We start from the raw sequence: 26398 nt of genomic DNA, 5'->3' as shown, positions 1-26398 counted from the left end.
GGTGGAGGATGGGTCACGGCGGCCACGGCGAGCTCGCGGCGGTGGCGCTCTGCTCGGCTGGGACGCACGCGCGGTGGAGCTGCTCGGTGGTCGCTCTTGCTCCGGCGTTCTTTCTCGGCTCCCTCTCTCTCTTTCCCTTTCTATCTTCTTTCTATCTTATCTTTCTCTTTCCCGAGCAGTTTCTTTTCTTTTAAATTCTTTCCCATTTTAAAACTGAATGAAAAAATGAGGGGGAGAATTGGCCCGCTTAAAATTTTAAACTTTTGTCGCACCTGAAAGTTTTTTTAACAATCAGGTGCGACAAAGTCGCACCTGATACTCAAAAGAAAAAAAAATTAGCGAAATTTTTTGGACTTCTGGTTGACAATCTGATGCGACTAGTCGCACCAGAAAGTCATTTAGATGCGACTTTTAGGTGCGACTAGTCGCACCTGATAGTCATGCGCATCAGAAAACTATATTTGTAGTAATGTCTCTCCTTGAGATATCTTTCTTGATCGGTCTTGGCTTAGGGAAATCTTCTTTGTCCTGTGTAAGACTAAATATCTCCTCTATCGGGGCATTAAGCTTATGATATTTATCGAACTTACTGGAAAAAGGCTTCAGAGGTCCTGCTCCTGACCGGCTCTTCTTCGGTGGGCGGTTGTCCTCGGAATGTCGTTCCCTGTGCTCTTCTCGGTAGCTCTTTGGTGGCTTTGCTTTTCTCGCCGCCAGCCTTGCTTCGTCCGCGTTGATATACTTCTGAGCTCTCTTCAGAAAATCGTTGTAATCCCTTGGACTAGTCTTCTGAAGTGACCACCAGAATTCTGATTCTGTTCGGACGCCGGAGGAGATCCCGAAGAGCTTAAAGTCTTCGTTCAGATCGTCAACTTGAAGAGCTTGCTCCGAGTAGCGATTAATAAAATCTTTTAGAGATTCGTCATGTGCTTGTCTCACCGCTAGCAGCCTTTCTTTGGGAGTTTTCCCCGAGCTGGAGCCGACAAACTGTTCCATGAATTTTCTGGATAACTGCTTCCAGGATCCTATGGAGTTTGGCTTTAGTTTTCTATACCACCTTTTGCCTGAGCCAGTTAAAGTGATAGAGAATGCTCTGCACATAACTTTTGGTCCGGCCCCTTGCAACAGCATCCAAGAAGAAAAGGTGTCTAGATGGTCTCCTGGGTCGGTCTTTCCATCGTATACTGGGATGCTCGGCATCCTGAAACGATCGGGCAGCGGGTGTTCTAACACGCGTGCTGTGAAAGGGGAGACAGCTTCTCCAACTTTTGGGATAGACTCCTTCTGACCTAGGGCCACTTCTTCGATTCAACGCTCCAATCTTCTAAAATTTGTTTTGTTGGTGCTCGCGCTGTCTTCAGTTTCCGAGCTTACCATGCTATTTCTGAAAGTGTTTGAATGACCTCTGTCCATAGCGGGCTGGTACCGATCATGAATCTTTTCCAGACTGGACTGCTCTTTCTCGGATTCAAAGTCATCTTCCATTCTCTCATACCGATCCTTAGCATGTTTCCGAGATTTCTTAATCTGCGGATCCTGCCCGAAGGGTTCTTTCCCTGATCGGTGTGAGGGTTCTTCATCTGGGATCACTACCGCGCTTCGAAGTGTGACTTTCTTTGCCTGCAGCCTTCTCTTCAGCTCACTGTTATTCGCCTCTAAGACCGAAAGACGCTCTTGCATCTGTCTGAATTGTTCTTCGAGACTAGGTTTTGGGAGAAGTTCAGCTATTTCCTCCAAGGTGAGAGGCAAGGTACGATTGTGATGTTCTATCTCCGTCTCCTGGTTGGGGACAGTGATCGGGGTGGATGAGCTAGCCATATTCTTCAGCTGTGTCCCCTCCTTCTAGCGCCAACTGTTGACCTGTAAAATTAGTACAACAATATCTCACGAAAATACACAGACTCCGAGTACGAGGACTCCGAGTACAGAGATGATTTAGGTAAGACTTTCTCTTTATACAGACGAATCTAATACAAGAGAGCAGTGTTTTCTAGAGGTTCAAAGTGAAAGAAAGTAAGTAAAAAACTCTGTGTTTAGTTCTGTGCCGCAGCCTCTATTTATTATACTCGTCTGGTGTAGCCTCGTGGTCGTGTCTCTGACGGTTATTCTGGGGAACGTGGGGTGATCAATCCCACGTTCTGGACGGTTTTGGGTAACTGCCTCTTCCCTCTCGCTGAGGTGGACGGTTATTACTCTTCGTATGGTTCCTGAACCGTCAAGGTGTGCGTTTTAGAGTTTGAAAGATGTTTTCTTTTGGTTTTGACTAGTCTTTGACCCACATTCTTCTCTTCTCTCCGAAGTTCTGATCGGTGGGTTTCGTTCTTGACTTATGAACGATTCGTTCCTTTTCAATGGATGGCCATTGGGTTTACTTAACCTGAGCTCGGTGCTGGATTTTTCTCGCTGTTCGGGAGTCCGACTATCCTGCTCGGTGTCTAACTAATTTATCCCGTAACACTGTAGATATTGAAACATATGAGCGAGTCTTATATACAATCTACTCGTTGTAAACACAAGGACATCCATATTTAAGTATATGTATAGTATAGCTATAGGCTATAGCCAATCTGTGTGAAACCCGAAAATAGTCATTAATAATTTTATATACATGAAAATGTTGTTGTACATCTCATTTAATATGAAAAAAAAATGTTCTTCAAAAAAAAAAAAAAATAATAAAAAATGGCTTTAGGTATATAAATATTCCTATATAATCTTAAACTTGGTGATCTGTTCCACCCCAATATATATATATATATATATATATATATATATATATATATATATATATATATACATGTCGGTAGCGAGAAAGGGGGCTACTCGTTTTTTGAACAGGTCTTTCAAAAAGAAACCCTATCTGATTGATGAATCAAAAAATAATTGATTGTTCAAGCGGGTATTAAAAATAGGAAAGGATATGCAAATTGAGTTATGGTCACAGGTTACAGACCAATAATTATTTTTTTCTAGTAGAAACCCATTCGAAAGAAGGGTACGGGAAAAAAATAATACACAAAAAATTTAAGCCTCTAATATTCGAAAAATAATATGAGGTGTTCCAAAATTGTTGAAGTATTTAAATAGGAGGATTTTATATATATATATATATATATATATATATATATATATATATATATATATATATATAACAAAAACAAAAAACAACCTTAAATTATTTTTGCCGTTTTGTAGAGGGGCTAGTGTAGCCTAACTTGTCCTGAGAGACTCGTTTGTATATTTTGGCTAAGTTTTCAGACGGACTCGAGATGTTGTGTATATTTTGGGCCTTAATTATGATTAAGCTTATTAATCTCTAAGCCTACAAATAAAGCCGTCGGCCTAGCTGACTCTAAGATTATTTTAGCCTTAAAAGCGAATTTATTTAGACCTACTTAATGTGATCGGGCTTAAAATATATTTATGTTTGAAACCTAAACATTTGTTTGACCTCCTTAAAGGTCAAGTGAACTTTATGAGATGTTGTGCGACCCTATTTTTTATAGGAAAAATTATATAAAATAGCCATATAAAATTATAATGATTAGCAAAATAATCAAAATTTCAACTTTTCAGTAAAGTAGCTAAATTTATATTTTCAAATTTTTTTTTACAATAAAGATTAAATTTTTTTACGATTATTATAAACAATTTATCACTTTCAAAAAAATTAATCTTCGGGTCAAAAGAAATTTTGAAATCAGATTATTGCACATTTTGGCTATTTCACTAAATTAAGATAAAATTTGGCTATTTTGCAAATTTATAACTTTAAATTGGCTATTTAGCTACATCACCCTATTTAATATTATTGATACCACTCAAAAATTAGAAAAAATAATTCATATTGTTAAAAATGGTATGAGATTTTTGTCTCGATACCATTTAAGAGGTGAGACGGGGTTAAGATCCTCATTGAGTCATATTCAATGCCGTTTCATTGTATTTTTAAGTTGTATTTGTATATATTTTTTACTTATTATTTAAGTTAATTTGAAACGAAGTAATTAATAATAAGTGAAAGAAAATTAAAATATGAGACTCTTGCAACCATAAATATCTATTGTTATCCGTGTGTCTCAAGCACTTGAAATGGTGCGTTGGGCCCTCGGAAAGTCTCCGGGTCAGCCCAGATAAACCACACGGCACAGAGGGATCGTCGGGCCTCCGAACAGCAAGTGACCGTCCAGGCGCCAACCCCTCGGCCTTTGGGATGACTGGCCGAGCCAACCTATGTTGGGTAGTGTTGTGAGGGATTTTTCCTCACCCGAAAAAACATTAAGGCCCAACCCAAAAATAAAGAAAGCACGGCGAGTCCAGCCCAAGGAACAAGGTGGGAAGACACGTGGCCAAGTCCGCTCACGTCACGTGTCCATAAGTGTTGAACCAAAAAATGGCTTAACATTTCGGCGCTAGAAGGAGGGGATCCCGAGAGCAACCACGTACGGGCTCTCCATCAGCAAAAACATTCCTTTCTTAGGTACCAAGGAACTCCCGCTACATCAAGAAGTCAACATGTCGAACCGCGCAGCCGTTTCCGAGAGTGGCGCTCCCCGGCGAACAGAGAGCATGGCGCTCCACACGTGAGCGCCCAGGAAGCCCCCCCGGCGAGCGCAGGTCCATCGACGGGCGCAGTACCGACGGCCGACCCGAGCGCCGCCAATGCGGCGAACCCCGCCGGATCGGTATTCATCGAGCGAGACGACCGGATGGAACGCCTCCAGAACAGTCTATTCTTGCTGGCGAGTGAATTCGCAATAGACAGGGAAGAGCGGGCCATGAGGCGTCACGCCCGGGAGAGAAGCGGACGGGGACGAGATGTCTACTCGGGGAGTCACACCGAAGACGGTCCGGACGACGCGCCCGACCCGAGCATACGAGACATCGGACACAACCACCAAGAGGAGCGACGGACGGCCTACGAGCAGGTACCGCAGCGCTCGGAGACTCGCCGCGACGAGGGGCAAAGAGACCACGAGCGCAGCCTCGCGCCCCTTTACCCCAGGCGTCCCGCTCTGCAGCCGGAGCAGGGACCGAGTCGCGAAGGTCCGCCTTCGAACGTCTAGGATTGGGGGAGGAAGTCGCCGACAGCGGGGACGCGAGGAGGTTCTCACCGCCGCGACGCGCCAGGTCGCCAGGGCGCTTAGACCCAAACGTGGACTTGAGGCGCCACCTCAATGCAAGATGGGAGATCCCTAGGCGCCAGCCTGCCCCGGAGACCCATGAGCCGCAGGAGGTTGCTCCTTGCTCCCCCGGCTACGACGACTCCGACGCCTCCGGCGCCGCACGCCACCCAGGCATCGAACGAGAGAGGGCGCACCACTAGGTTCGCGCCGGCCGCTACGCAGGTCAGGAACGACGAGTTGACCAACATGGTCAACGTGCTAAGAGAGGAAGTCCGAGAGCTGCGAGCGGTGCTGACAAGAACCCACTTGGTGAGAAGCATGATCGAGGGCGTGGCTTTGCCATTCGCGGCACACGTGCTCGCTGACGACCCCCTTTTCCCATTTCGTAAAAGAGGCCTCGCCCGACCCCCCTTTCACATTTCGTAAAAGAGGCCTCGCCCGACCCCCCTTTCCCATTTCATAAAAGAGGCCTCGCCCGACCCCCCTTTCCCATTTCGTAAAAGAGGCCTCGCCCGAACCCCTAATTCCATCTCGTAAAAGGGGCCTCGCCCGAACCGCATATCTCCATTTCGTAAAAGGGTCCTCGCCTGAACCCCCTCATTCCCATTTTCATAAAGTGGGCCTCGCCCGACCCCTTTTACTCCTACAGTACTCCTGCCCTAACTCTCACCACCTCACTATAAATATCTGAGACAAACACTTATCAAGGGTTTGCTTTTTCTCTCTCTAACCAGACTCTCTCAAAACCCCTATTCAGCTATTTCTCTCACTAGAAACACCTTTGAGACCGAAATCAAGAACAAAGAGAATCAAAGCCACTCCACTCATACATTTTCACACAAAAACGAGGAACGATCTCCTTCCATTCTCTCTAGAGTGGGAGAGATAGGTTCACTCCCTCTCAAAACCCGAGGCTCCCGAGCCAAATTATATTCCATCTACGATCGTGTCCAAGAGCTTGAGAAACCAATTCTCTCGTTCTTCATTCGATAAGAGGAATATCCCATTACAAATCTCACAGATTCGAAGACACGTGGCCAAGTCCGCTCACGTTACGTGTCCATAAGTGTTGAACCAAAAAATGGCTCAACATTTCGGCGCTAGAAGGAGGGGATCCCGAGAACAACCACGTACGGGCTCTCCATCAGCAAAAACATTCCTTTCATAGGTACCAAGGAACTCCCGCTACATCAAGAAGTCAACATGTCGAACCGCGCAGCCGTCTCCGAGAGTAGCGCTCCCCGGCGAACAGAGAGCGTGGCGCTCCACACGCGAGCGCCCAGGAAGCCCCCCCGGCGGGCGCAGGTCTATCGACAGGCGCAGTACCGACGACCGACCCGAGCGCCGCCAATACGGCGAACCCCGCCGGATCGGTATTCATCGAGCGAGACGACCGGATGGAACGCCTCGAGAACAGTCTATTCTTACTGGTGAGGGAATTCGCAATAGACAGGGAAGAGCGGGCCATGAGGCGTCACGCCCGGGAGAGAAGCGGACGGGGCGAGATGTCTACTCGGGCAGTCACGACGAAGACGGTCAGGACGACGCGCCCGACCCGAGCATACGAGACATCGGACACAACCACCAAGAGGAGCGACGGACGGCCCACGAGCAGGTACCGCAGCGCTCGGAGACTCGCCGCGACGAGGGGCAAAGAGACCCACGAGCGCAGCCTCGCGCCCCCTTACCCCAGGCGTCCCGCTCTGCAGCCGGAGCAGGGACCGAGTCGCGAAGGTCCGCCTTCGAACATCTAGGATTGGGGGAGGAAGTCGCCGACAGCGGGGACGCGAGGAGGTTCTCACCGCCGCGACGCGCCAGGGCGCCTAGAGCCAAACATGGACTTGAGGCGCTACCTCAATGCAACATGGGAGATCCCTAGGCGCCAGCCTGCCTCAGAGACCCATGAGCAGCAGGAGGTTGCTCCCGCGGCTACGACGACTCTGACGCCTCCGGCGCCGTACGCCACCCAGGCATCGCACGAGAGAGGGCGCACCACTAGGTTCGCGTCGGCCGCTACGCAGGTCGGGAACGACGAGTTGACCAACATGGTCAACGTGCTAAGGGAGGAAGTCTGAGAGCTGCGAGCGGCGCCGACAAGAACCCCCTTGGTGAGAATCATGCTCGAGGGCGTGGCTTTGCCATTCGCGGCACACGTGCTCGCTGACGACCCCCATTTCCCATTTCGTAAAAGAGGCCTCGCCCGAACCTCTATTTCCATTTTGTAAAAGAGGCCTCGCCCGACCCCCCTTTCCCATTTCGTAAAAGAGGCCTCGCCCGACCCCCCTTTCCCATTTCATAAAAGAGGCCTCGCCCGACCCCCCTTTCTCATTTCGTAAAAGAGGCCTCGCCCGAACCCCTAATTCCATCTCGTAAAGGGGGCCTCGCCCGATCCCCCTATTTCCATTTCGTAAAGGGGTCCTCGCCCGAACCCCCTCATTCCCATATTCATAAAGTGGGTCTCGCCCGACCCCCTTTACTCCTACCGTACTCCTGCCCTAACTCTCATCACCTCACTATAAATATCCGAGACAAACACTTATCAAGGGCTTGCTTTTTCTCTCTCTAACCAGACTCTCTCAAAACCCCTATTCAGCTATTTCTCTCACTAGAAACACCTTTGAGACCGAAATCAAGAACAAAGAGAATCAAAGCCACTCCACTCATACATTTTCACACAAAAACGAGGAACGATCTCCTTCCATTCTCTCTAGAGTGGGAGAGATAGGTTCACTCCCTCTCAAAACCCGAGGCTCCCGAGCCAAATTATATTCCATCTACGATCGTGTCCAAGAGCTTGAGAAACCAATTCTCTCGTTCTTCATTCGATAAGAGGAATATCCCATTACAAATCTCACAGATTCGAAGACACGTGGCCAAGTCCGCTCACGTTACGTGTCCATAAGTGTTGAACCAAAAAATGGCTCAACATTTCGGCGCTAGAAGGAGGGGATCCCGAGAACAACCACGTACGGGCTCTCCATCAGCAAAAACATTCCTTTCATAGGTACCAAGGAACTCCCGCTACATCAAGAAGTCAACATGTCGAACCGCGCAGCCGTCTCCGAGAGTAGCGCTCCCCGGCGAACAGAGAGCGTGGCGCTCCACACGCGAGCGCCCAGGAAGCCCCCCCGGCGGGCGCAGGTCTATCGACAGGCGCAGTACCGACGACCGACCCGAGCGCCGCCAATACGGCGAACCCCGCCGGATCGGTATTCATCGAGCGAGACGACCGGATGGAACGCCTCGAGAACAGTCTATTCTTACTGGTGAGGGAATTCGCAATAGACAGGGAAGAGCGGGCCATGAGGCGTCACGCCCGGGAGAGAAGCGGACGGGGCGAGATGTCTACTCGGGCAGTCACGACGAAGACGGTCAGGACGACGCGCCCGACCCGAGCATACGAGACATCGGACACAACCACCAAGAGGAGCGACGGACGGCCCACGAGCAGGTACCGCAGCGCTCGGAGACTCGCCGCGACGAGGGGCAAAGAGACCCACGAGCGCAGCCTCGCGCCCCCTTACCCCAGGCGTCCCGCTCTGCAGCCGGAGCAGGGACCGAGTCGCGAAGGTCCGCCTTCGAACATCTAGGATTGGGGGAGGAAGTCGCCGACAGCGGGGACGCGAGGAGGTTCTCACCGCCGCGACGCGCCAGGGCGCCTAGAGCCAAACATGGACTTGAGGCGCTACCTCAATGCAACATGGGAGATCCCTAGGCGCCAGCCTGCCTCAGAGACCCATGAGCAGCAGGAGGTTGCTCCCGCGGCTACGACGACTCTGACGCCTCCGGCGCCGTACGCCACCCAGGCATCGCACGAGAGAGGGCGCACCACTAGGTTCGCGTCGGCCGCTACGCAGGTCGGGAACGACGAGTTGACCAACATGGTCAACGTGCTAAGGGAGGAAGTCTGAGAGCTGCGAGCGGCGCCGACAAGAACCCCCTTGGTGAGAATCATGCTCGAGGGCGTGGCTTTGCCATTCGCGGCACACGTGCTCGCTGACGACCCCCATTTCCCATTTCGTAAAAGAGGCCTCGCCCGAACCTCTATTTCCATTTTGTAAAAGAGGCCTCGCCCGACCCCCCTTTCCCATTTCGTAAAAGAGGCCTCGCCCGACCCCCCTTTCCCATTTCATAAAAGAGGCCTCGCCCGACCCCCCTTTCTCATTTCGTAAAAGAGGCCTCGCCCGAACCCCTAATTCCATCTCGTAAAGGGGGCCTCGCCCGATCCCCCTATTTCCATTTCGTAAAGGGGTCCTCGCCCGAACCCCCTCATTCCCATATTCATAAAGTGGGTCTCGCCCGACCCCCTTTACTCCTACCGTACTCCTGCCCTAACTCTCATCACCTCACTATAAATATCCGAGACAAACACTTATCAAGGGCTTGCTTTTTCTCTCTCTAACCAGACTCTCTCAAAACCCCTATTCATCTATTTCTCTCACTAGAATCACCTTTGAGACTGAAATCAAGAAGAAATAGAATCAAAGCCACTCCACTCATACATTTTCACACAAAAACGAGGAACGATCTCCTTCCATTCTCTCTAGAGTGGGAGAGATAGGTTCACTCTCTCTCAAAACCCAAGGCTCCCGAGCCAAATTATATTCCCTCTACGATCGTGTCCAAGAGCTTGAGAAACCAATTCTCTCGTTCTTCATTCGATAAGAGGAATATCTCATTACAAATCTCACAGATTCGAAGACACGTGGCCAAGTCCGCTCAGGTCACGTGTCCATAAGTGTTGAACCAAAAAATGGCTTAACATTTCGGCGCTAGAAGGAGGGGATCCCGAGAACAACCACGTACGGGCTCTCCATCAGCAAAAACATTCCTTTCTTAGGTACCAAGGAACTCCCGCTACATCAAGAAGTCAACATGTCGAACCGCGCAGCCGTCTCCTAGAGTAGCGCTCCCCGGCGAACAGAGAGCGTGGCGCTCCACACGCGAGCGCCCATGAAGCCCCCCCGGCGGGCGCAGGTCCATCGACAGGCGCAGTACCGACGGCCGACCCGAGCGCCGCCAATGCGGCGAACCCCGCCGGATCGGTATTCATCGAGCAAGACGACCGGATGGAACGCCTCGAGAACAGTCTATTCTTGCTGGCGAGTGAATTTGCAATAGACAAGGAGGAGCGGGCCATGAGGCGTCACGCCCGGGAGAGAAGCGGACGGGGGCGAGATGTCTACTCGGGGAGTCACGACGAAGACGGTCAGGACGACGCGCCCGACCCGATCATACGAGACATCGGACACAACCACCAAGAGGAGCGACGGACGGCCCACGAGCAGGTACCGCAGCGCTCGGAGACTCGCCGCGACGAGGGGCAAAGAGACCCACGAGCGCAGCCTCGCGCCCCCTTACCCCAGGCGTCCCGCTCTGCAGCCGGAGCAGGGACCGAGTCGCGAAGGTCCGCCTTCAAACATCTTGGATTAGGGGAGGAAGTCGCCGACAGCGGGGACGCGAGGAGGTTCTCACCGCCGCGACGCGCCAGGTCGCCAGGGCGTCTAGAGCCAAACGTGGACTTGAGGCGCCACCTCAATGCAAGATGGGAGATCCCTAGGCGCCAGCCTGCCCCGGAGACCCATGAGCCGCAGGAGGTTGCTCCCCCCGGCTACGACGACTCCGACGCCTCCGGCGCCGCACGCCACCCAGGCATCGAACGAGAGAGGGCGCACCACTAGGTTCGCGTCGGCCGCTACGCAGGTCAGGAACGATGAGTTGACCAACATGGTCAACGTGCTAAGGGAGGAAGTCCGAGAGCTGCGAGCGGCGCAGACAAGAACCCCCTTGGTGAGAAGCATGATTGAGGGCGTGGCTTTGCCATTCGCGGCACACGTGCTCGCTGATGACACTGGGGGAAGCTTCCGCCCGCCCGTCATGCCGCTCTACGACGGAAGCACATACCCTCTTTACCACATTCACCAGTACCAGACCAACATGAGGATGGCGGGACAATCCCCGTCAACAATGTGTCAGGCATTCTGCCTCACCCTCACCGGTACCACGTTCGAGTGGTTCTAAAGGCTCGGACGAGGGTCCGTGCAATCGTTCGAAGACCTCCAGGAGAGGTTCCTCACTTGCTTCTCCGCCTCACGGATCCAGAGAAAGGAAAAATCATACATCCTGACGATCAAACAGGGCAGCTCCGAGACGCTCCAACACTACCTTAATCGGTTCATCGAGGAGTCCAACAAGGTGGACGATTACGAGGATGGCGAAGCTGTCTACGCCTTCATTGATGGCCTACGAACCGGCGACCTTTTGACGTCGCTGGTAAAGCAGCGACCTGCTACGATGCCGGAGCTCATATCACAAGCCACCCAGCATATCTCTGTCAAGGAGTACTACGAGAGTCGGAGAATCCGTGAGAGGGGAAACCGGCGCAGGGACGAGGATGAGGTCGACGACGACTAGCGAAGAAAGAAGAGCTAGGGCCCCAACACCGCGTTCTCGAACGTCCGACCCCCGCCAAGACAGAGACCCCTACTAGTCGAGAAGTTCCAGAGGAACACCGACTTCACACCACTCAAAACGACACCAGATCGAATTATGGCCTTGCACCTAGGACATGTTCACCGTGCCCCGAACCTTGGCGAAGGACCCCTCGAAACGCAACAAGAACAAGTACTGCCATTTCCACAAAGATCATGGTCACCTCACCGCCGAATGCATCGAGCTCAGGAGGCAGATCAAAAATCACATCCAGAATGGCGAGCTGAAGGAGTTCGTGATGGCCATGGTCGTCAATCCGGACCCCGCGCCGAGGAGGCAGGTTCCCCAAAACGACAGGTGGCAGGAACGTGGGAAAGAAGTTGTCGCGGGTGGAAACAACAACAACGACACCCGAGGCAACGTGGCCAACGCCCCACTCAACTTGGTGACCACTATATTTGGAGGACCAGAAACGGGGGATACCGCGCACGAGCGAAAAAACTATGCGCGGGCGGCGGCCGGAGAGGGCCCATCCCACCATATCAATCTCACCCAGAGCACTTGCCCGGCCACGCCGTTCAAAACGATCCACTTCACCGAATAGGAAGCCCGCCATGTGATGCATCCGCACAACGACGCCATCATTGTCAAAGCGCAGATAGCAAACAATATGGTGAAGAGGATTCTCATTGACAACGGGAGCTCGGCCGACATCCTGTTCAAGACTGCCCTTGACCGGATGGACCTTGGAGAAATCCGCCCGACCCCAGTCAAGACCCCGCTCTTCGGGTTCGCATGAGAGTGCATTTACACGGAAGGTTCCATAAGACTCCCAATCACATTTGGACATGAGGGGGGAGCCCAGGTCACGCGCCTGGTGGATTTCCTAATTGTGGATCGACCTTTTGCTCACAATATCATCATAGGGCGACCGACGCTCAACAGACTCCGCGCAGTCACCTCAACATACCACCTCCTCATGAAATTCCCGACACCGAAAGGAGTAGGGGTGATGCGAGGAAGCCAAGCCGACTCCAGGGCATGCCACGTCCAGGGGTCCCGCATCAGGAAAGGCAACGCCATGGTAGGGGTCATATGTTAGGTCGGATATGACCTCCCAGGCGAGATCAACAAGGCGTAAGCACTCGAGGACCTGGACCCACGAGAAGAAGCCGACACCAAGAAAGTAGAGGCGTCTAGCGATCTCGTGCTTGTGATACTCGACAATGTCAACCCCGAACAGGTCGTCATGATCGGAGCGCACCTGCCGGCCGAATTAAAAGACCAACTCGAAGCATTCCTCCGAGAACACAAAGACGTTTTCACATGGATGCATGCGGACATGCCGGGATCGACCCAGAGATCATCTCTCATCGGCTCAACGTGCTCCCCGGAGAGAATGGGAAAATCCAGAAGAGAAGGTCGTTCAACTCAGAAAGATACCTCGCGATCAGCGAGGAAGTGGAGAAGTTAATCACCGCCAAGTTTGTCCGCGAGGCCAAATTCTCGAGCTGGATCTCCAATGTGGTCATGGTGAAGAAGTCGAACGGAAAATGACGAATCTGCATTGACTACACCGACCTCAACAAAGCATGCCTGAAGGACTGCTTTCCCCTGCCGAGAATCGACCAACTAGTCGACTCCACCGTAGGACACAAGCTCATGAGCTTCATGGACGCATACTCGGGACGAGCTGAAGACCACTTTCACCACCGATCGAGGACTATTCTGTTACCAGGTGATGCCGTTCGGGCTGAAGAACGACGAAGCCACTTATCAGCGCTTGGTAAACCAAATGTTCACCAAGCAAATCGGGAAGACGATGTAGGTCTATGTCGACGACATGCTCGTCAAAAGCCTCAAGGCGCCGGACCACGTCAAAGACCTGGAGGAGACCTTCACCCTTCTCCGAAAGTACAAGATGAAGCTAAACCCGAACAAGTGCGCGTTCGGTGTAGAGTCAGGGGAATTCCTGGGATTTATCGTCAACCAACGAGGCATCGAAGCCAACCCCGAAAAGATACAGGCACTCCTGGACATGAGGTCCCCAACCAAGGCAAAGGAAGTCCAAAGCCTCACTGGGCGTGTGGCTGCGCTAAGTCGGTTCGTCTCCAAGACCACCGACCGATGTCAGCCTTTCTTCCAAGCCATCAAAGGAGGAGCCGACTTTGAGTGGACCGACGAGTGCGAAACCGTATTCCAGGACTTGAAGACATACTTCGCCACGCCACCACTCCTAGCGAAGCCCAGAGACGGCGAGACCCTCTATTTGTACCTCTCCGTGTCAACGAGGGCGGTCAGCGCGGTCCTAATCCGAGAAGAAGAGAAGATACAATGGCCCGTGTATTACGTAAGCAAAGCGCTCTTAGACGCTGAAACGCGATACCCGGAGATAGAGAAGCTGTCGCTCGCTCTGGCTATGTCCGCAAGGAAGCTCCGACCATATTTTCAAGCACATCAAGTTATAGTAAGGACCGAGTACCCAATCAAGAAAGCCCTGCAAAAGGGAACTTCGACAAGGATGGCCGTCTGGTCCCAGGAACTAGGTGAATACGGGGTGGAGTTCCAGCCAAGAACGACGATCAAGGGATAAGCCGTCGCTGACTTTATCGCCGAATTCACCTACGATGTGAACCTATGTCAGGATGAGGAAGATAAGCAAGGCAAAGAAGTCGTGGAAGACAAGGAAACAGGTAAGAAGAGGAAGGCCGCCCCTGACGGGCCAGTCTGGAGTCTGCACGTAGACGGAGCGTCCAACGTCCGTGGATCAGGGGCAGGAATCGTCTTCGTCAATCCAGATGGGGAAAAGCTCAAATATGCCATCCATTTCCAGTTCAAAGCTTCGAATAATGAGGCTGAATACGAGGCCCTCCTGACCGGACTCGACTTGGCTAGGAAGCTCGGAGCTGAGAATCTCAAGATCTACTGCGACTCGCTCCTCATCGTCAACTAAGTAAAGGGAGAATACCAAGCCAATGAGGAAAACATGGCGGCGTACCTAGAAGAAACCAAGCTCCGACTGGAGTCAATCCCTTGGTACGAGATCGTATAGGTCCCCAGAGGCTCGAACGCCGAGGCCGGTGTCTTGGCTCGAATGGCTTCAGGCGGTGACAACGAAGAGCTAGGTAAGGTGCCCGTCGAAACCTTGAAGCTTCCGTCCATCAGCAAGGAGGAGGTGAATCTAATCGAAGAAGAACCCCAGGTGAACTGGATGACTCCGATCATCAGGTACCTCCGCGACAATATCATCCCCACCGACCAAGCCGAAGCCAAGAAGGTGAAGTACCACGTGTATAAGTATGTCTGGCGGGGATCCACGCTGTACAAGAGAGGGTATTCACAGCCGCTCATTCGATGCTTAGACAGCCGCCACCGACGAGACGCCTTTCTCCCTGACCTACGGGGTCGAGGCCGTCATCCCCGTCGAGATCGGTGCCCCATCATTCCGGACAGAAAACTTCGACGAAGAGAGCAATAATGAAGCCCTCCGGATGGAACTTAATGTGATCGAGGAGAAGAGAGCCGAAGCGTTCACCCGCCTGGCTGCGAAAAAGAGGATCATCAAGAAGCATTACAACTCGAAGGTCAAGGCCCGCCGTTTTGTCGAAGGAAGCCTCGTCTTGAGGAGAGTGTTCCAAAACACCCAAGTTCGTGGGGCATGGGTGCTCGGACCAAACTAGAAAGGGCCTACCGAGTCCGGAAGGTGATACACGACGGGACCTATCACCTCGACAAGATGGACGGCACAGAGATCAGGCACCCGTGGAATGCGGAACACCTCTGCCAATACTATCAGTAGGAGTTAACATTTACTTTCCAAAAGCGGCCTTCGGCCCAAGTGTAATTTTATTTTGCCAAAGCGGCCACCGGCCTAAGTGTACTTTGAATTTCTCAAAAGCAGGCAACGCGCCAAAGTAATGAATGAAGTCGAAACTCACGTTCAGTTTGCCAAACTCAGCTTCTAATTTTTCATACAATTTGACTCAAATTGCATAAAAAACTGGGGGGTTAACGGAGCAAGATGAACACCAAGCATAAAACGCAACGACAAATTAAAAAATACAAATAACATGCACACATGCGAAAATGCAGGAATACAGGCATTGCAATCATGACGATGAGGGCCTCGCGGCGTCAAGTCCCCGACCGACCTCAAAGCGTCTACGGGATCCGAGAAATGGGGTTTTGCAATGATGAAACTCCAAACAAGTCTCGAAAAATCCCGTACGACCTGAGATAAGGGGACTTGCGCCATCAAGTCCCCGACCGACCTCAAAGCGTCTACGGGATCCGAGAAATGGGGTTTCACAACGTTGAAACTCCGAACACATCTCAAAAATCCCGTACGACCCGAGATGATGGGACTTGCGCCATCAAGTCCCCGACCGACCTCAAAGCGTCTACGGGATCCGAAAAATGGGGTTTCGCAACGTTGAAACTCCGAACACATCTAAAAAAATCTCGTATGAGGGGACTTGCGCCATCAAGTCCCCGAACGACCTCAAAGTGTCAATGAGATCCGAGAAATGGGGTTTCGCAACATTGAAACTTCGAACACATCTCAAAAAATCCCGTGCGACCCGAGATGAGGGGACTTGCGCCATCAAGTCCCCGACCAACCTCAAAGCGCCCATGGAACCCCGAGCGTATCTCAAAGAGTTATGTGCGACCCGAGATGAGGGGGCTCGCGTTTTCGAGTCCCCGACCAATCTTAAAACCTTTACAGGATCCGAGGAGAAAATGGACTCACTGCTCCGAGACCAGAAACACAACTCAAAGAATCCTGTGAAGCCCAAGATAAGGGAACTCGCGCCATCGAGAACCCAACCCACCTTGAAGCCTGCTCAAGGCGCAAGAAGGGAAAAGGCGGCAAGAGCCCCGCACAAGCTCAAAGCATTTCCATACAACAGACACGAAGCAAAAAAAAAACAAAAAAAAATAATATTTCACAAGTCTAAAAGATAACACTCTCATTCCACCATTTTGACACCACAAAAAAGAGTTCTGGGTAAGTATCTAGCAAGGTGCACAACCAACCGCACCACCCAAAAGTCATAAGCTAATTAGGTGCACAACGGACCGCACCGAGCAAAAGAAAAACCCCTCAAACAAGGGAGGTTAGATAAACGCTACATCAACGCAAACAAAAGCGAAAGCTAATGCAAAAACTATAAGCCAAAATGCTACGAAAGCAACATCAGTCTTCATCGCCAGAGTCGCCGTCTCGACCGTCTTCCTCGTCGCGCCCGTCCCCCAAGTCCACTTGCGCCTCGCCCTCGGAAGGACCATCTTGGCGATCCCCCTCGGCGACAATCGCGGACAGCTCGGTCGGATCCCCATGAGTTACATGAGGAGGGTCGGGGGGAATGTCTGCGGCATCAGGCACGGCAACCGCAGGCCGAGCTGCGCGAAACTCTGCAGGAGCACCCTCGACGTCAAGGAACGCGTAGGTAAGCGGGAAGCTCGCGTTCTCCTGGAGGAAACCGCGATGGCACAACGCGACTCCCTTCCAAAACATCTTGTCGGAAGCTTCCTCCCACGCGGCATTGGTCGCCTCCAGCGTTTCCTCGGCCAGCCTCTCAAGCCGAGCAATGTTCGCGGTCGCGTCCGCCAAGCTGTCGCGAAGAGGCGCGATCGTCTTCTCGCCATCTCCAAGCTGAGCTCGTAAGGAATCAAGCTTTTCAGCGCTAATCTTCACCTCGTCCCGGAGGGATGTCACCTGCCCCTCGAAGTCAGTAATCTTGTGACGGGCGTCAGCCACTTCGACGACCCGCTCGTCGGATGTCAACATTAGCGCCCTCAGCTCCGAGGTGCGCTCACCTAGTTCTTTCTTCAGCCACTCCACTTCAAGACAAGAAGCCTCCTGACCCTCCTTGAATCCGATGTCCCGTGCGGCCTGGACCTCAAGCTTCAGCCGACCCACCTCCTCGCGAAGGGAGTTCCTCTCCATGGCAACTTCCCTCTTGTCATCTCCCATCTGCCTAACGAGATCGCGAGAGGAGCGGAGCAGCTTGGAGTTGTATGTACTCGCGATAAAGAGCTACGGAATAACACAAGACATGAAATACAAGAATAAGCAAAGTATTGCAAAGCAAATGGGAAAAGGAAAATGACTCACCGTGCGAGAAAGTGTCACCGCGTGATCCATGGAATCGAGTTCACACTTCTCAATCACCGACTTGAGCTCTCGAATCCTAGTCGCTTTCAGATCAGTAACACAGCGTTCGCCGAGATCGTCCACAAGCTCGGTGAGAGTCAGACGGGACCGCGCTGCCTCTTCGCAGGCGGTGAATCGGCACCAGAGCCAGGGCGCCCCGAACCCCATCACCCTCTGATTGGGGAGGAACGCGAGCGTCACAGAAGTGAGTCACGGCCGGGCCTTGGACACCTGACATGTTCTGAAAAGCCGCGGGCAGGTCCAACGAAGGCGTAAACCTCATTCTCTCGCTTGGAGCACGTGAAGCAGATGTTAGGCCGGGATCGCAGGCGCCCGACCCGGCGCGAGAACCAGCGGGAGGATCCGGAGGGACGTGAACTTCCTCCTCTCACGATGGTCCTCTGGAGCCATGCATGTACACCACATAAACAAACTTCGTCAACGACGAACACAAGACAGAGAAGCATAAACACGCGAGCAAGGAAAAATCTCGTCTAAAGAGCTAACAAGACACTAAAACAAGCAGGCTTCTACCATCCCGCGCCTCCATCGACACCGAAGTGGCCGACGAATTAGAGAGAGTTGTCATGGGGGCGGGGTCGCGTGGAGGTGACAGCTCTGACGAGTTTAAAGGAGAGGCCTCCCCCGACGACACTCGGATCGGAGAAGCCGGACCGGCGACACCACAGAGGGCATGGAGGAACCCCCAAGAGACGACGACGAGTCGCCGGCCGCCGATGCATCAATGGGGACAGACTCGCGAAACGGAAACCATCCCGAACTGGCCCACCGCTCAGGTCCGAGATACGCGGCACCCTCGTAACCCCCCTCCACAACCCCTCGAAGTATTTGACAAACTCCACAATGCCGCTTGAGGTCTCGCCCGGAGGAAAATCGATCATCATGCCAAACCGCCTAAGAGCGACCCCCAGCGATTGGTCAGGCGCCCAGGCCCAATCGGACTTCCATGACTTAGAAATTTTCAAAGGAAAATCCTCCAAGAATGGGTCATTGGAGCGACCTCGAGGGGAATACAAGCCTGGCGCGCCCTTGTTGTGATAGAATGTAAACAGGGCACGAAACTCGTCTAGTGTCATAGCGCGGCCGCATTTTCCAAACCACGCCACATGGCACGCCACCACATAGCGATAACAAGTCGGGCTCAATTGCAGGGCGTGGAAACCAAGGGCGACGAGGAGGCGCTGCAAAATGGGTTGGAGGGGAAGGCCCATTCCGTGCCGCAGACTATCGAGATGAACGGCAGTAAAACCCGCCGACGGACAGCTCGGGATCTCCCCCTCCTGGGGTATGCGAAGCTCTATGTCGGATGGGATGCCGAGCCCGTCCCAAAGTTTCTTAACCTTGGCAGAGGTAGCAGAACTTGGCACGTCCAAACCAGAAAAGTCGTGCGACTTCGCCGAAGAACCGCATGGTCGAGGCCGGGCTCGCTTCGGAGCAGGAGCAACCTCGCACGCAAGCGACCCTTCCGGCCCATGTCCCGACCCCGGGCGTGACTTCTTCCTCTTTTTCTTCTCAGGGAAAGGACTATATTCGGGATCCTCGCGGGGGCCGACGTGATAGCCGGCGCTCGTAAGGAGTCCACGCGGACCCTATGAGCCGGCCGACCCGACCCCTTATTTGTCAAAACCAACTTGATAGGAGGAACCCGAGGAGCTTCATCGCGATCCGACCTATGAGCATGCGAATTTTCATCCACACAGGGTTCCGGGTCAAGAAACTTACCCCCGCGTTCTGCGTCCGCGCTCGTCGAATCCGGAGCCACCGAAGTGCGACAACCTTTTCGGGAATGAGTGTCGGGTCGAACTTGTGCCATGTTTGCACTCGCCGCGAGAACTACAGTCCGACCCCGCGAGTCAATCGCTGCCCCGACGAGGACCCGTTCGATGGGCCCCGAAGACGTCGGGCCCAAGACAACCCTCGCCGAACCGGCCTCACCGTTCGCTGTGGCCATGGCGAACAATCCATCCTCTTCGACGAGAGAGGATGGAACCTCTGCCATTTCCAGGCCTGGAAGGCACGAAATCGTAAGCGAAAAACCCCGAAGCGCGCGGCACCAAGGGCGAAAAGTAATTACTCGAATCAGGGAGGGAGATGAGCATACCTTCACCACACGAACCTGAAACGACAGGAGAAGTCGACGTCGAACAAACCAGTCCCTCACCAGGCGAAGCACTGGGCAAGGAAGACTTTGGCAAGCCAAGTTCGGACCGACCCACACTACGCGCGCCAACGAGAATAGACCTGGAAGGAGAAGCCTCCAAGCTTTTCAGGTCTGGGAGAGATGCAGCCGAAACTCGTGAGTTACACGGGTCACAAGGAGCGTTGGAAGAAGTAGCCGGCTTTGCTTGATTCGCTCTAACTTCGCCAATAGGCCGGTAGCTACTCCATACCCGGCCGAAGAGACGAGAAGTCACCACCAGATCCGAGGCGAGACCGTCTCGCGAGCTGGGAAGGCAAGACCGATCACAAAAGGCGTTGAAGCTTGAACCCGAAAAAACCTGGTCCTCGCCAATAAGCTCTGTCAGTGTGGATCTCACCTGGGTCGCGCTGGGAGAGAACGCCGTTGGGTCCAAGCGGGGCGCGCCGTGGTCGCACGAAGAACCGGAGGCGTGTTCGCCGAAGAAAGGCCCGAATGGGGATTTTTCTCGCAGGTCGGAGGAGCTACGCGAGGGAGACGCCAAATCTTGAGAGTGGCACGGGTCGCGAGAGGGCGGCTGGGGGAGAAGGGCCTCGAGGGGAAGGAGATCCGAGCCTTAAGAGACCAGACCCAGCGCCGTCGAGCTGACGCGCGAACCAAGAGGCGTATCGCGAGTAGATCCAGAAGCCGAGCGCGATGAAGTCGGGTCCAGATCCAAGCAGTCCGGCTGGAGTTGGTCCACACCCAGGCCGCGCGAAGAAGATGGGAGCGAGGCAAGGCAATCGCGCGCATCGGAGGCCGCGACTCGGAAGCCGAGCCTCGGAGCGTCACCGGGGAAGACGACCGCCGAGCTTGGGCGACGCCGTCCTTCTTCGCGAGCGCCTGCAAAAATCGAGTCCTCGCCGAGAAGATGGGTCAAGGATTTTTCGCCATTTTTGATTAGTGGAGCAGGCGAAGAAGATGGAGGAGACTGGTGAAGAAGAATGCCTTGGAGGCGATATTCCAGTTCTACCCTTTGGTCTTCATTCAGCGAAGTGGACGAAGAAGAATGGAGGGGAGGGCTGGTGTTGCACGTGACATGAGTTTGACAACTCAAAAATGTGGTTGGTGTGTTGTCTTGACTTTCCAAAGGGTCTGTACAAATGATTCCCTCCAATGATTCGTGTTGGGAATTCAAAATAGCTCTAAAGGATGGACATTTTTCACCATCATTTTGAAAGCTCTTGATGGCGGCCTCAATCATTTTCATCTTCAAACTCAAAAAAGTCACTACATGGAGGTGAGAATGGTAGGTTCGAGTTTTTGAACCCCTCGAAATCACCATTTTCGAGGTCATGGGCCCCACTATCATCATGTGGGTTGGTGAAATCCATCAATGAGGTAGAAGAAGCACGTGGAAAGCAATGGGTGAACAGCAAAAAATCATTAAACTAGAGAAGAAATAGGAAACCCACCTTGAGGAAATATGGATTTTTCTCCAAAGCAAATGAGGCTCTCTCTCTCTAAAGCTCCACACAAGTACCTGAAAAGTGAAAACACAACAACAAAAAAAAAGGAGAGTGTTGAAGAAGAAATTAAGCTAAGAAAGCTTAAATATATATATATATATATATATATATATAATTAAAAAAAAAGGAGAGGAAGCTGTCATCTCCGATAGGCTCGCGTCGGAAGCCGAGGATGATCAAGGGACCAACGGGCACGCTATGACTCACCGGGAATATCACAGAGTTTCTTGAACAACCAAATTCTCCAAGAAACTGGGGGTTAATGTTGTGAGGGATTTTTTCTCACGCGAAAAAACATTAAGGCCCAACCCAAAAATAAAGAAAGCACGGCGAGTCCAACCCAAGGAACAAGGTGGGAAGATCGGAGACTTGACCGAAGGGTATGGAGCGACCCACCCCCATCTCGAACAGGGGACCTCGCCCGACCCTCCTTTTCCCATCTCGCAAAAGAGGCCTCGCCCGACCTCCCATTTCCCATTTCGTAAAAGAGGCCTCGCCCGACCCCCCTTTCCCATTTTGTAAAAGATACCTCGCCCGACCCCTCTTTCCCATTTTGTAAAAGAGACCTCGCCCGACCTCCCATTTCCCATTTCGTAAAAGAGGCCTCGCCCGACCCCCCTTTCCCATTTCGTAAAAAAAGGTCTCGCCCGAACAACTATTTTCATTTCGTAAAAGAGGCCTCGCCCGAACCTCTATTTCCATTTCGTAAAAGAGGCCTCGCCCGACTCCCCTTTCCCATTTCGTAAAAGAGGCATCGCCCGAACCTCTATTTCCATTTCGTGAAAGAGGCATCGCCCGACCCCCATTTCCCATTTCGTAAAAGAGGCCTCGCCCGACCTCCTTTCCCATTTCGTAAAAGAGGCCTCGCCCGAACCCCTAATTCCATCTCGTAAAGAGGGCATCGCCCAAAACCCCTATTTCCATTTTGTAAAGGGGGCCTCGCCCGAACCCCCTCATTCCCATTTTCATAAAGTGGGCCTCGCCCAACCCCCTTTAATCCTACCGTACTCCTGCCCTAACTCTCACCACCTAACACTGTATTATCCGCCAGTTCGGTAACAACACGCCCCGGCCGGCCAAAGCTCGACCTCCAGGCGAGCTCGACCTCAGCCTCACGAGCGACCTCGGCCTCACGAACAACCTCCAGGTGAGCTCGACCTCCACTCGGCCGCCCGAGCTCGACCTCCAGGCGAGCTCGACCTCGGCCTCACAAGCGACCTCGGCCTCGCGAACGACCTCCAGGCGAGCTCGACCTCCACTCGGCCGTCCGAGCTCGACCTCGGCCTCACGAGCGACCTCGGCCTCGCGAACAACCTCCAGGCGAGCTCGACCTCCACTCGGCCGCCCGAGCTCGACCTCGGCCTCACGAGCTCGACCTCGGCCTCACGAGCTCGACCTCGGCCTCACGAACAACCTCGGCCTCACGAGCTCGACCTCGGCCTCGCGAGCTCGACCTCGGCCTCACAAGCCTATCCTCGGCCAATGGGGCCCACCAATGACGCCATCCTATGCTATCCTCTGCCTGGCCTACGTTATCATCTGCCGAGCCTATGTTATCCTCTGCCAACCTACATCATCCTCGGCCAAGGGACACGCCAATGACGCCAGCCCGTGTTATCCTCGGCCAAGGGGGCCCACCAGTGACCTCTTGGTCGCCTATAAATACAGTCGCCACTCACCTTCTCCAGGTAACCCATTTTTGAGCCAAAAACGCTGTAGAACTCAGACTTCACTCGTTTCCTCATCTTTGGCCTCTCACCCTCTAAATCCTCTATACTCCACCTTAATCCCACTAATGTTGAGCGTCGGAGAGGTAAACAGAGGCACCCCCTCTGTTTTCCCTTCTTAGCTCACGGTCCTCTTACCTTTTCCAGGTACCCCGGAGAGCTCAGGCACCATCGACAGCCAAGGGAAGATCTGGGCAACCAGGTCCGACACGCTCGAGCCCAGGCACTTGGTCCGGCCTCGGGTCTAACCGCCTGTGGCTCCTAAATCATTGTCCGAAAAATAGCGACAACAATCGTCCTATCGGTTTGTGGGGGCTTTAACTGTTGATGATCGCTCCGAACCCGTCTTTTGTGCACAATGATTTTTGTCTCCTATTGATATATAGTCATGCATTGTAAGACTTGTATAGTTTGTGCTCAGATTTCGTTGTTTTCTAGTTTCTTTTTTTAGTGTGTGGAAGGCATGTTTTCGCGTCTCTCTTGTCCCAAGTCTTTACCCCAAAGAAGGTTTGAAACAAATGGAAAAATGAAACGTAGTGTGTGATTTGTTCCACATTTCAGTAGTGTCTTTTCTTTAATTTTGTTCCGCCATTTGTGTTTTCTAGTTATCTGTTTTTTTACAATATCATGCCTCCCATTCTTTTTTATGAGACCCTCGTTATGTCCTAATTAACGAGCTCCACTTGGTCAAAGCCGGGACCGTTCTCGCCAACGACACCGCCAACCAGGCGTTTTGCATGGCCAAGGCCGGCTCCGACAAGAAGATGCCTTAGGCCGTGTTGGACTGGGCTTGTGGGCCCGGGAAAGTGGGTTGCTCGCTCAATAAAAGGTTGACTTCCACTGCCGGGGTTCGAACCCGGAATCTCAATAATCGTTTGTGATTAACCATGCGCTACAGCGGATCTTTTAATCAAACTAATGAACTTATTAATATATCTATAACATTGTAATGGTATTTTAATATGAAAGTGGTTTTTTCCCCCCTTATTTGTGTTAAAAGACAATTGTTTTTGCCGATATTTGTTGTCTCAATTGATGAATGTAGATATAATTCTTCATCTTCTGAAAAGAAAAACCCTCTCTGCAATTAGATCACTTGCACAATTGGAAAATATAAGAGTAGCTAATGTCTTCTGTATGTCAAAATTTTGGGACCAAGGTGTATTAGTTTTTTGCTAATGTGATCCTGACATTTCCGTTACAAGTTCATGTTTGTGGTTTGCCGTATTTTTTAGCTTACATTATTCTAAAGCTGTCTTACTATGATTGTCCAAAAACTTACTATTTCCCCTACTCTTCAAATGTTGACGTTTGGAATCTTGAACATATAATAAATGGTAGGTCATCGATTAAAATAATTTATCTTTATCTAACCTTGATTTGGATAGGATTACCGATTTATGGCCATAATTTTGGTCGTTGATTCTTGCAGTCCCCACTTAAGTTTTGGATTAGCAACCAAGTCAAACGTGATCTCTCAATAAACGTTACTTGCTTAATCTCGTCGGGGTTCGAGTATGGTTGTGATACACTCCGGAATAATTTCTAGAATAGACTTAATTAGTTTATGGGCCTATATAATGGAATATATTTCCTCTCTAACTCTCTCTTTACCTCTTCCACTTCCCTTTCCTCATATTTATATGGAGTAAATACTCACTCGAAGAGTGCTCACCTGATAGGCGAAGATTGTATCAAGTTGAGCCTTTCTTATATGACTGAGACATTGAGTTTTTTTTGTCATTTAGCTCAAATAATTGAGCCAAAATTGAGGTAAAAAGATGAAGGTAAAAAGCAAACACTTGTTACAAATTCTAAGATATCATACAAAGGAGTTGTCGTTATATATAGTGTTCATTTTAATTCAGCTTATTTGGTCGATTTTTGTCCGGTCGAGTTGGTGTCGATAATAATGTTGAAAATTTGAGCAATAGCTAACGAAAATCTTTGACCGATTAAATATATGCGGTAAACCAAAAAAAAAAAAGTAAAAAAATTGCCGGGTGAAGACCTAAAAAATGATATATTTAAATGCTTGGTTTCAAGATAAATTTCCCTTTGTTTTTTCCGAGGCCCCTTAATTTGTAGTAAAAAAAAATGAAGGGGGAATTACAAAAGTAACTATTTTTAAGTGTAATATTTTAAAAATAATGTCTATTTTAAATGCTTTAAAAAAAATTAACTATTAAATTATTATTTTTATTTAAATTAAACTGTAAATAATAAATAAAATTAAGCTGAGCCAAAATAGTACACAAATATTTTTAAAAATATTATAAAATAAAATAAAAGTCGGTTTACAACTTAAAAACAAATAGTAAAGCTTTTAAATATGTTAGTTTTGTGATAAATTGCTACCAAAACTATTTCCACGAAAACGACACCGAGTTCCAATATTTTCAAGCTTCAAACTATATTCGTGTATACATTTGTAAAATAGGTAAAAAAGTAAAATTAAAACTGGTTCGAGAGAGAGAGAGAATCGATTTCTGAATCTCGCTAAGATTCCCGTGCCAAACTTGATATTTAATTTCTCCGATGCCACACAAGGCGTGGCGTGGGGGGACTATTTAAATGAAAGGCACTGAGAAGCAGAGCTGGGCAAAATCTCCCTCCAATGTCGCCTCCCACTTTGGAACCAGTGGACTCTCCGTCGCCATCTCCACTGGATTCACTCATCCTATTGGTATATCTCTCCTATATTATAAGTACCTATCGTTATTTACTGTTCATCTTATTTTGTCCAATCAAATTGATGATTCACTTTATTTCTTCTTCTCCATTCTTCCTCACCGCCTCTCTCCCTTACCTCACCTCACCGCTGTCTTTCTCTTCCTCTCTCTCTCTCACCGGCTCTCGGCCCCTCTCTCCTGAACAACGCCACCACCCTTTCCCCCTCTTCCTCTCTCTCTCACCCGCTCCCTCTCCTTCGTCCTCTCTTCCTCTCTCCCGCGCGAGCGCCGACCCCGACTGCGCGCGTGCCTCTGCCGACTGCGCGACCAGCGACCGTGCGCCGCCATCTCTCCCTCTCGCCTGTTGTCTCTCTGTCCTCGCGCTCAAACGACGCTTCCGAAGAATCTCGGTCGCCCGATTCCGCTGTCTTCGTCATCGGCTTCCAGACTTTTAGGTTTGTAAATTAGGGGTTTTATAATTTTTATTTCTAAGGTTTGATATTGGCATCTGATTTGGGGAATTCCGAAATCGTGGTTGTTTGGATTTGCGTAGGCATACATAAAAGCATAGTGTTCACTATCAAAGTAATCCATGTGTCTTCTTAGTGTTGAATTGGCAAA

At 51.1% G+C, this 26398-nt stretch overlaps 2 protein-coding genes across 2 annotated transcripts; one reads left to right on the top strand and one right to left on the bottom strand.

Annotated features, from left to right (window-relative positions):
- The first annotated feature begins 11691 nt into the window (after window positions 1–11691).
- On the top strand, window positions 11692–12159 carry LOC149388387 (uncharacterized). The gene has a single exon (XM_089622411.1). It carries the CDS (start codon window positions 11692–11694, stop codon window positions 12157–12159), a length of 468 nt encoding a protein of 155 aa, XP_089478537.1.
- Window positions 12160–16510: 4351 nt separating this feature from the next.
- Window positions 16511–18517, bottom strand: LOC149388386 (uncharacterized). The gene is made up of 2 exons (XM_089624410.1): window positions 17674–18517; window positions 16511–17595 (listed from the first exon to the last, which is right to left on the bottom strand). The coding sequence occupies exons 1-2, from the start codon at window positions 17878–17880 to the stop codon at window positions 16753–16755; spliced, it is 1050 nt and encodes a 349-aa protein (XP_089480536.1). The 5' UTR covers window positions 17881–18517; the 3' UTR covers window positions 16511–16752.
- Between the last annotated feature and the right edge of the window lie 7881 nt (window positions 18518–26398).

This window comes from Urtica dioica, chromosome 8 (genome assembly GCF_054948205.1).
Source record: "Urtica dioica subsp. dioica isolate 48M chromosome 8, U.dioica_male_clone48M_v1_H2, whole genome shotgun sequence".
Lineage (NCBI taxonomy): Eukaryota > Viridiplantae > Streptophyta > Magnoliopsida > Rosales > Urticaceae > Urtica > Urtica dioica.
Note: the sequence above shows the minus strand (reverse complement) of the source record. Positions and strands in the feature narration are given on the sequence as shown.

What these genes read in the sequence shown, in the direction of transcription:
- LOC149388387 (XM_089622411.1), top strand. Translation starts at nt 11,692, where the DNA reads ATGTTCACCGTGCCCCGAACCTTGGCGAAGGACCCCTCGAAACGCAAC.
- LOC149388386 (XM_089624410.1), bottom strand. Translation starts at nt 17,880, where the DNA reads ATGGGGTTCGGGGCGCCCTGGCTCTGGTGCCGATTCACCGCCTGCGAA. An exon ending in CGGTGACACTTTCTCGCACG is followed by an intron (nt 17,596 to 17,673) that starts GTGAGTCATTTT and finishes GTTATTCCGTAG; the next exon opens with CTCTTTATCGCGAGTACATA.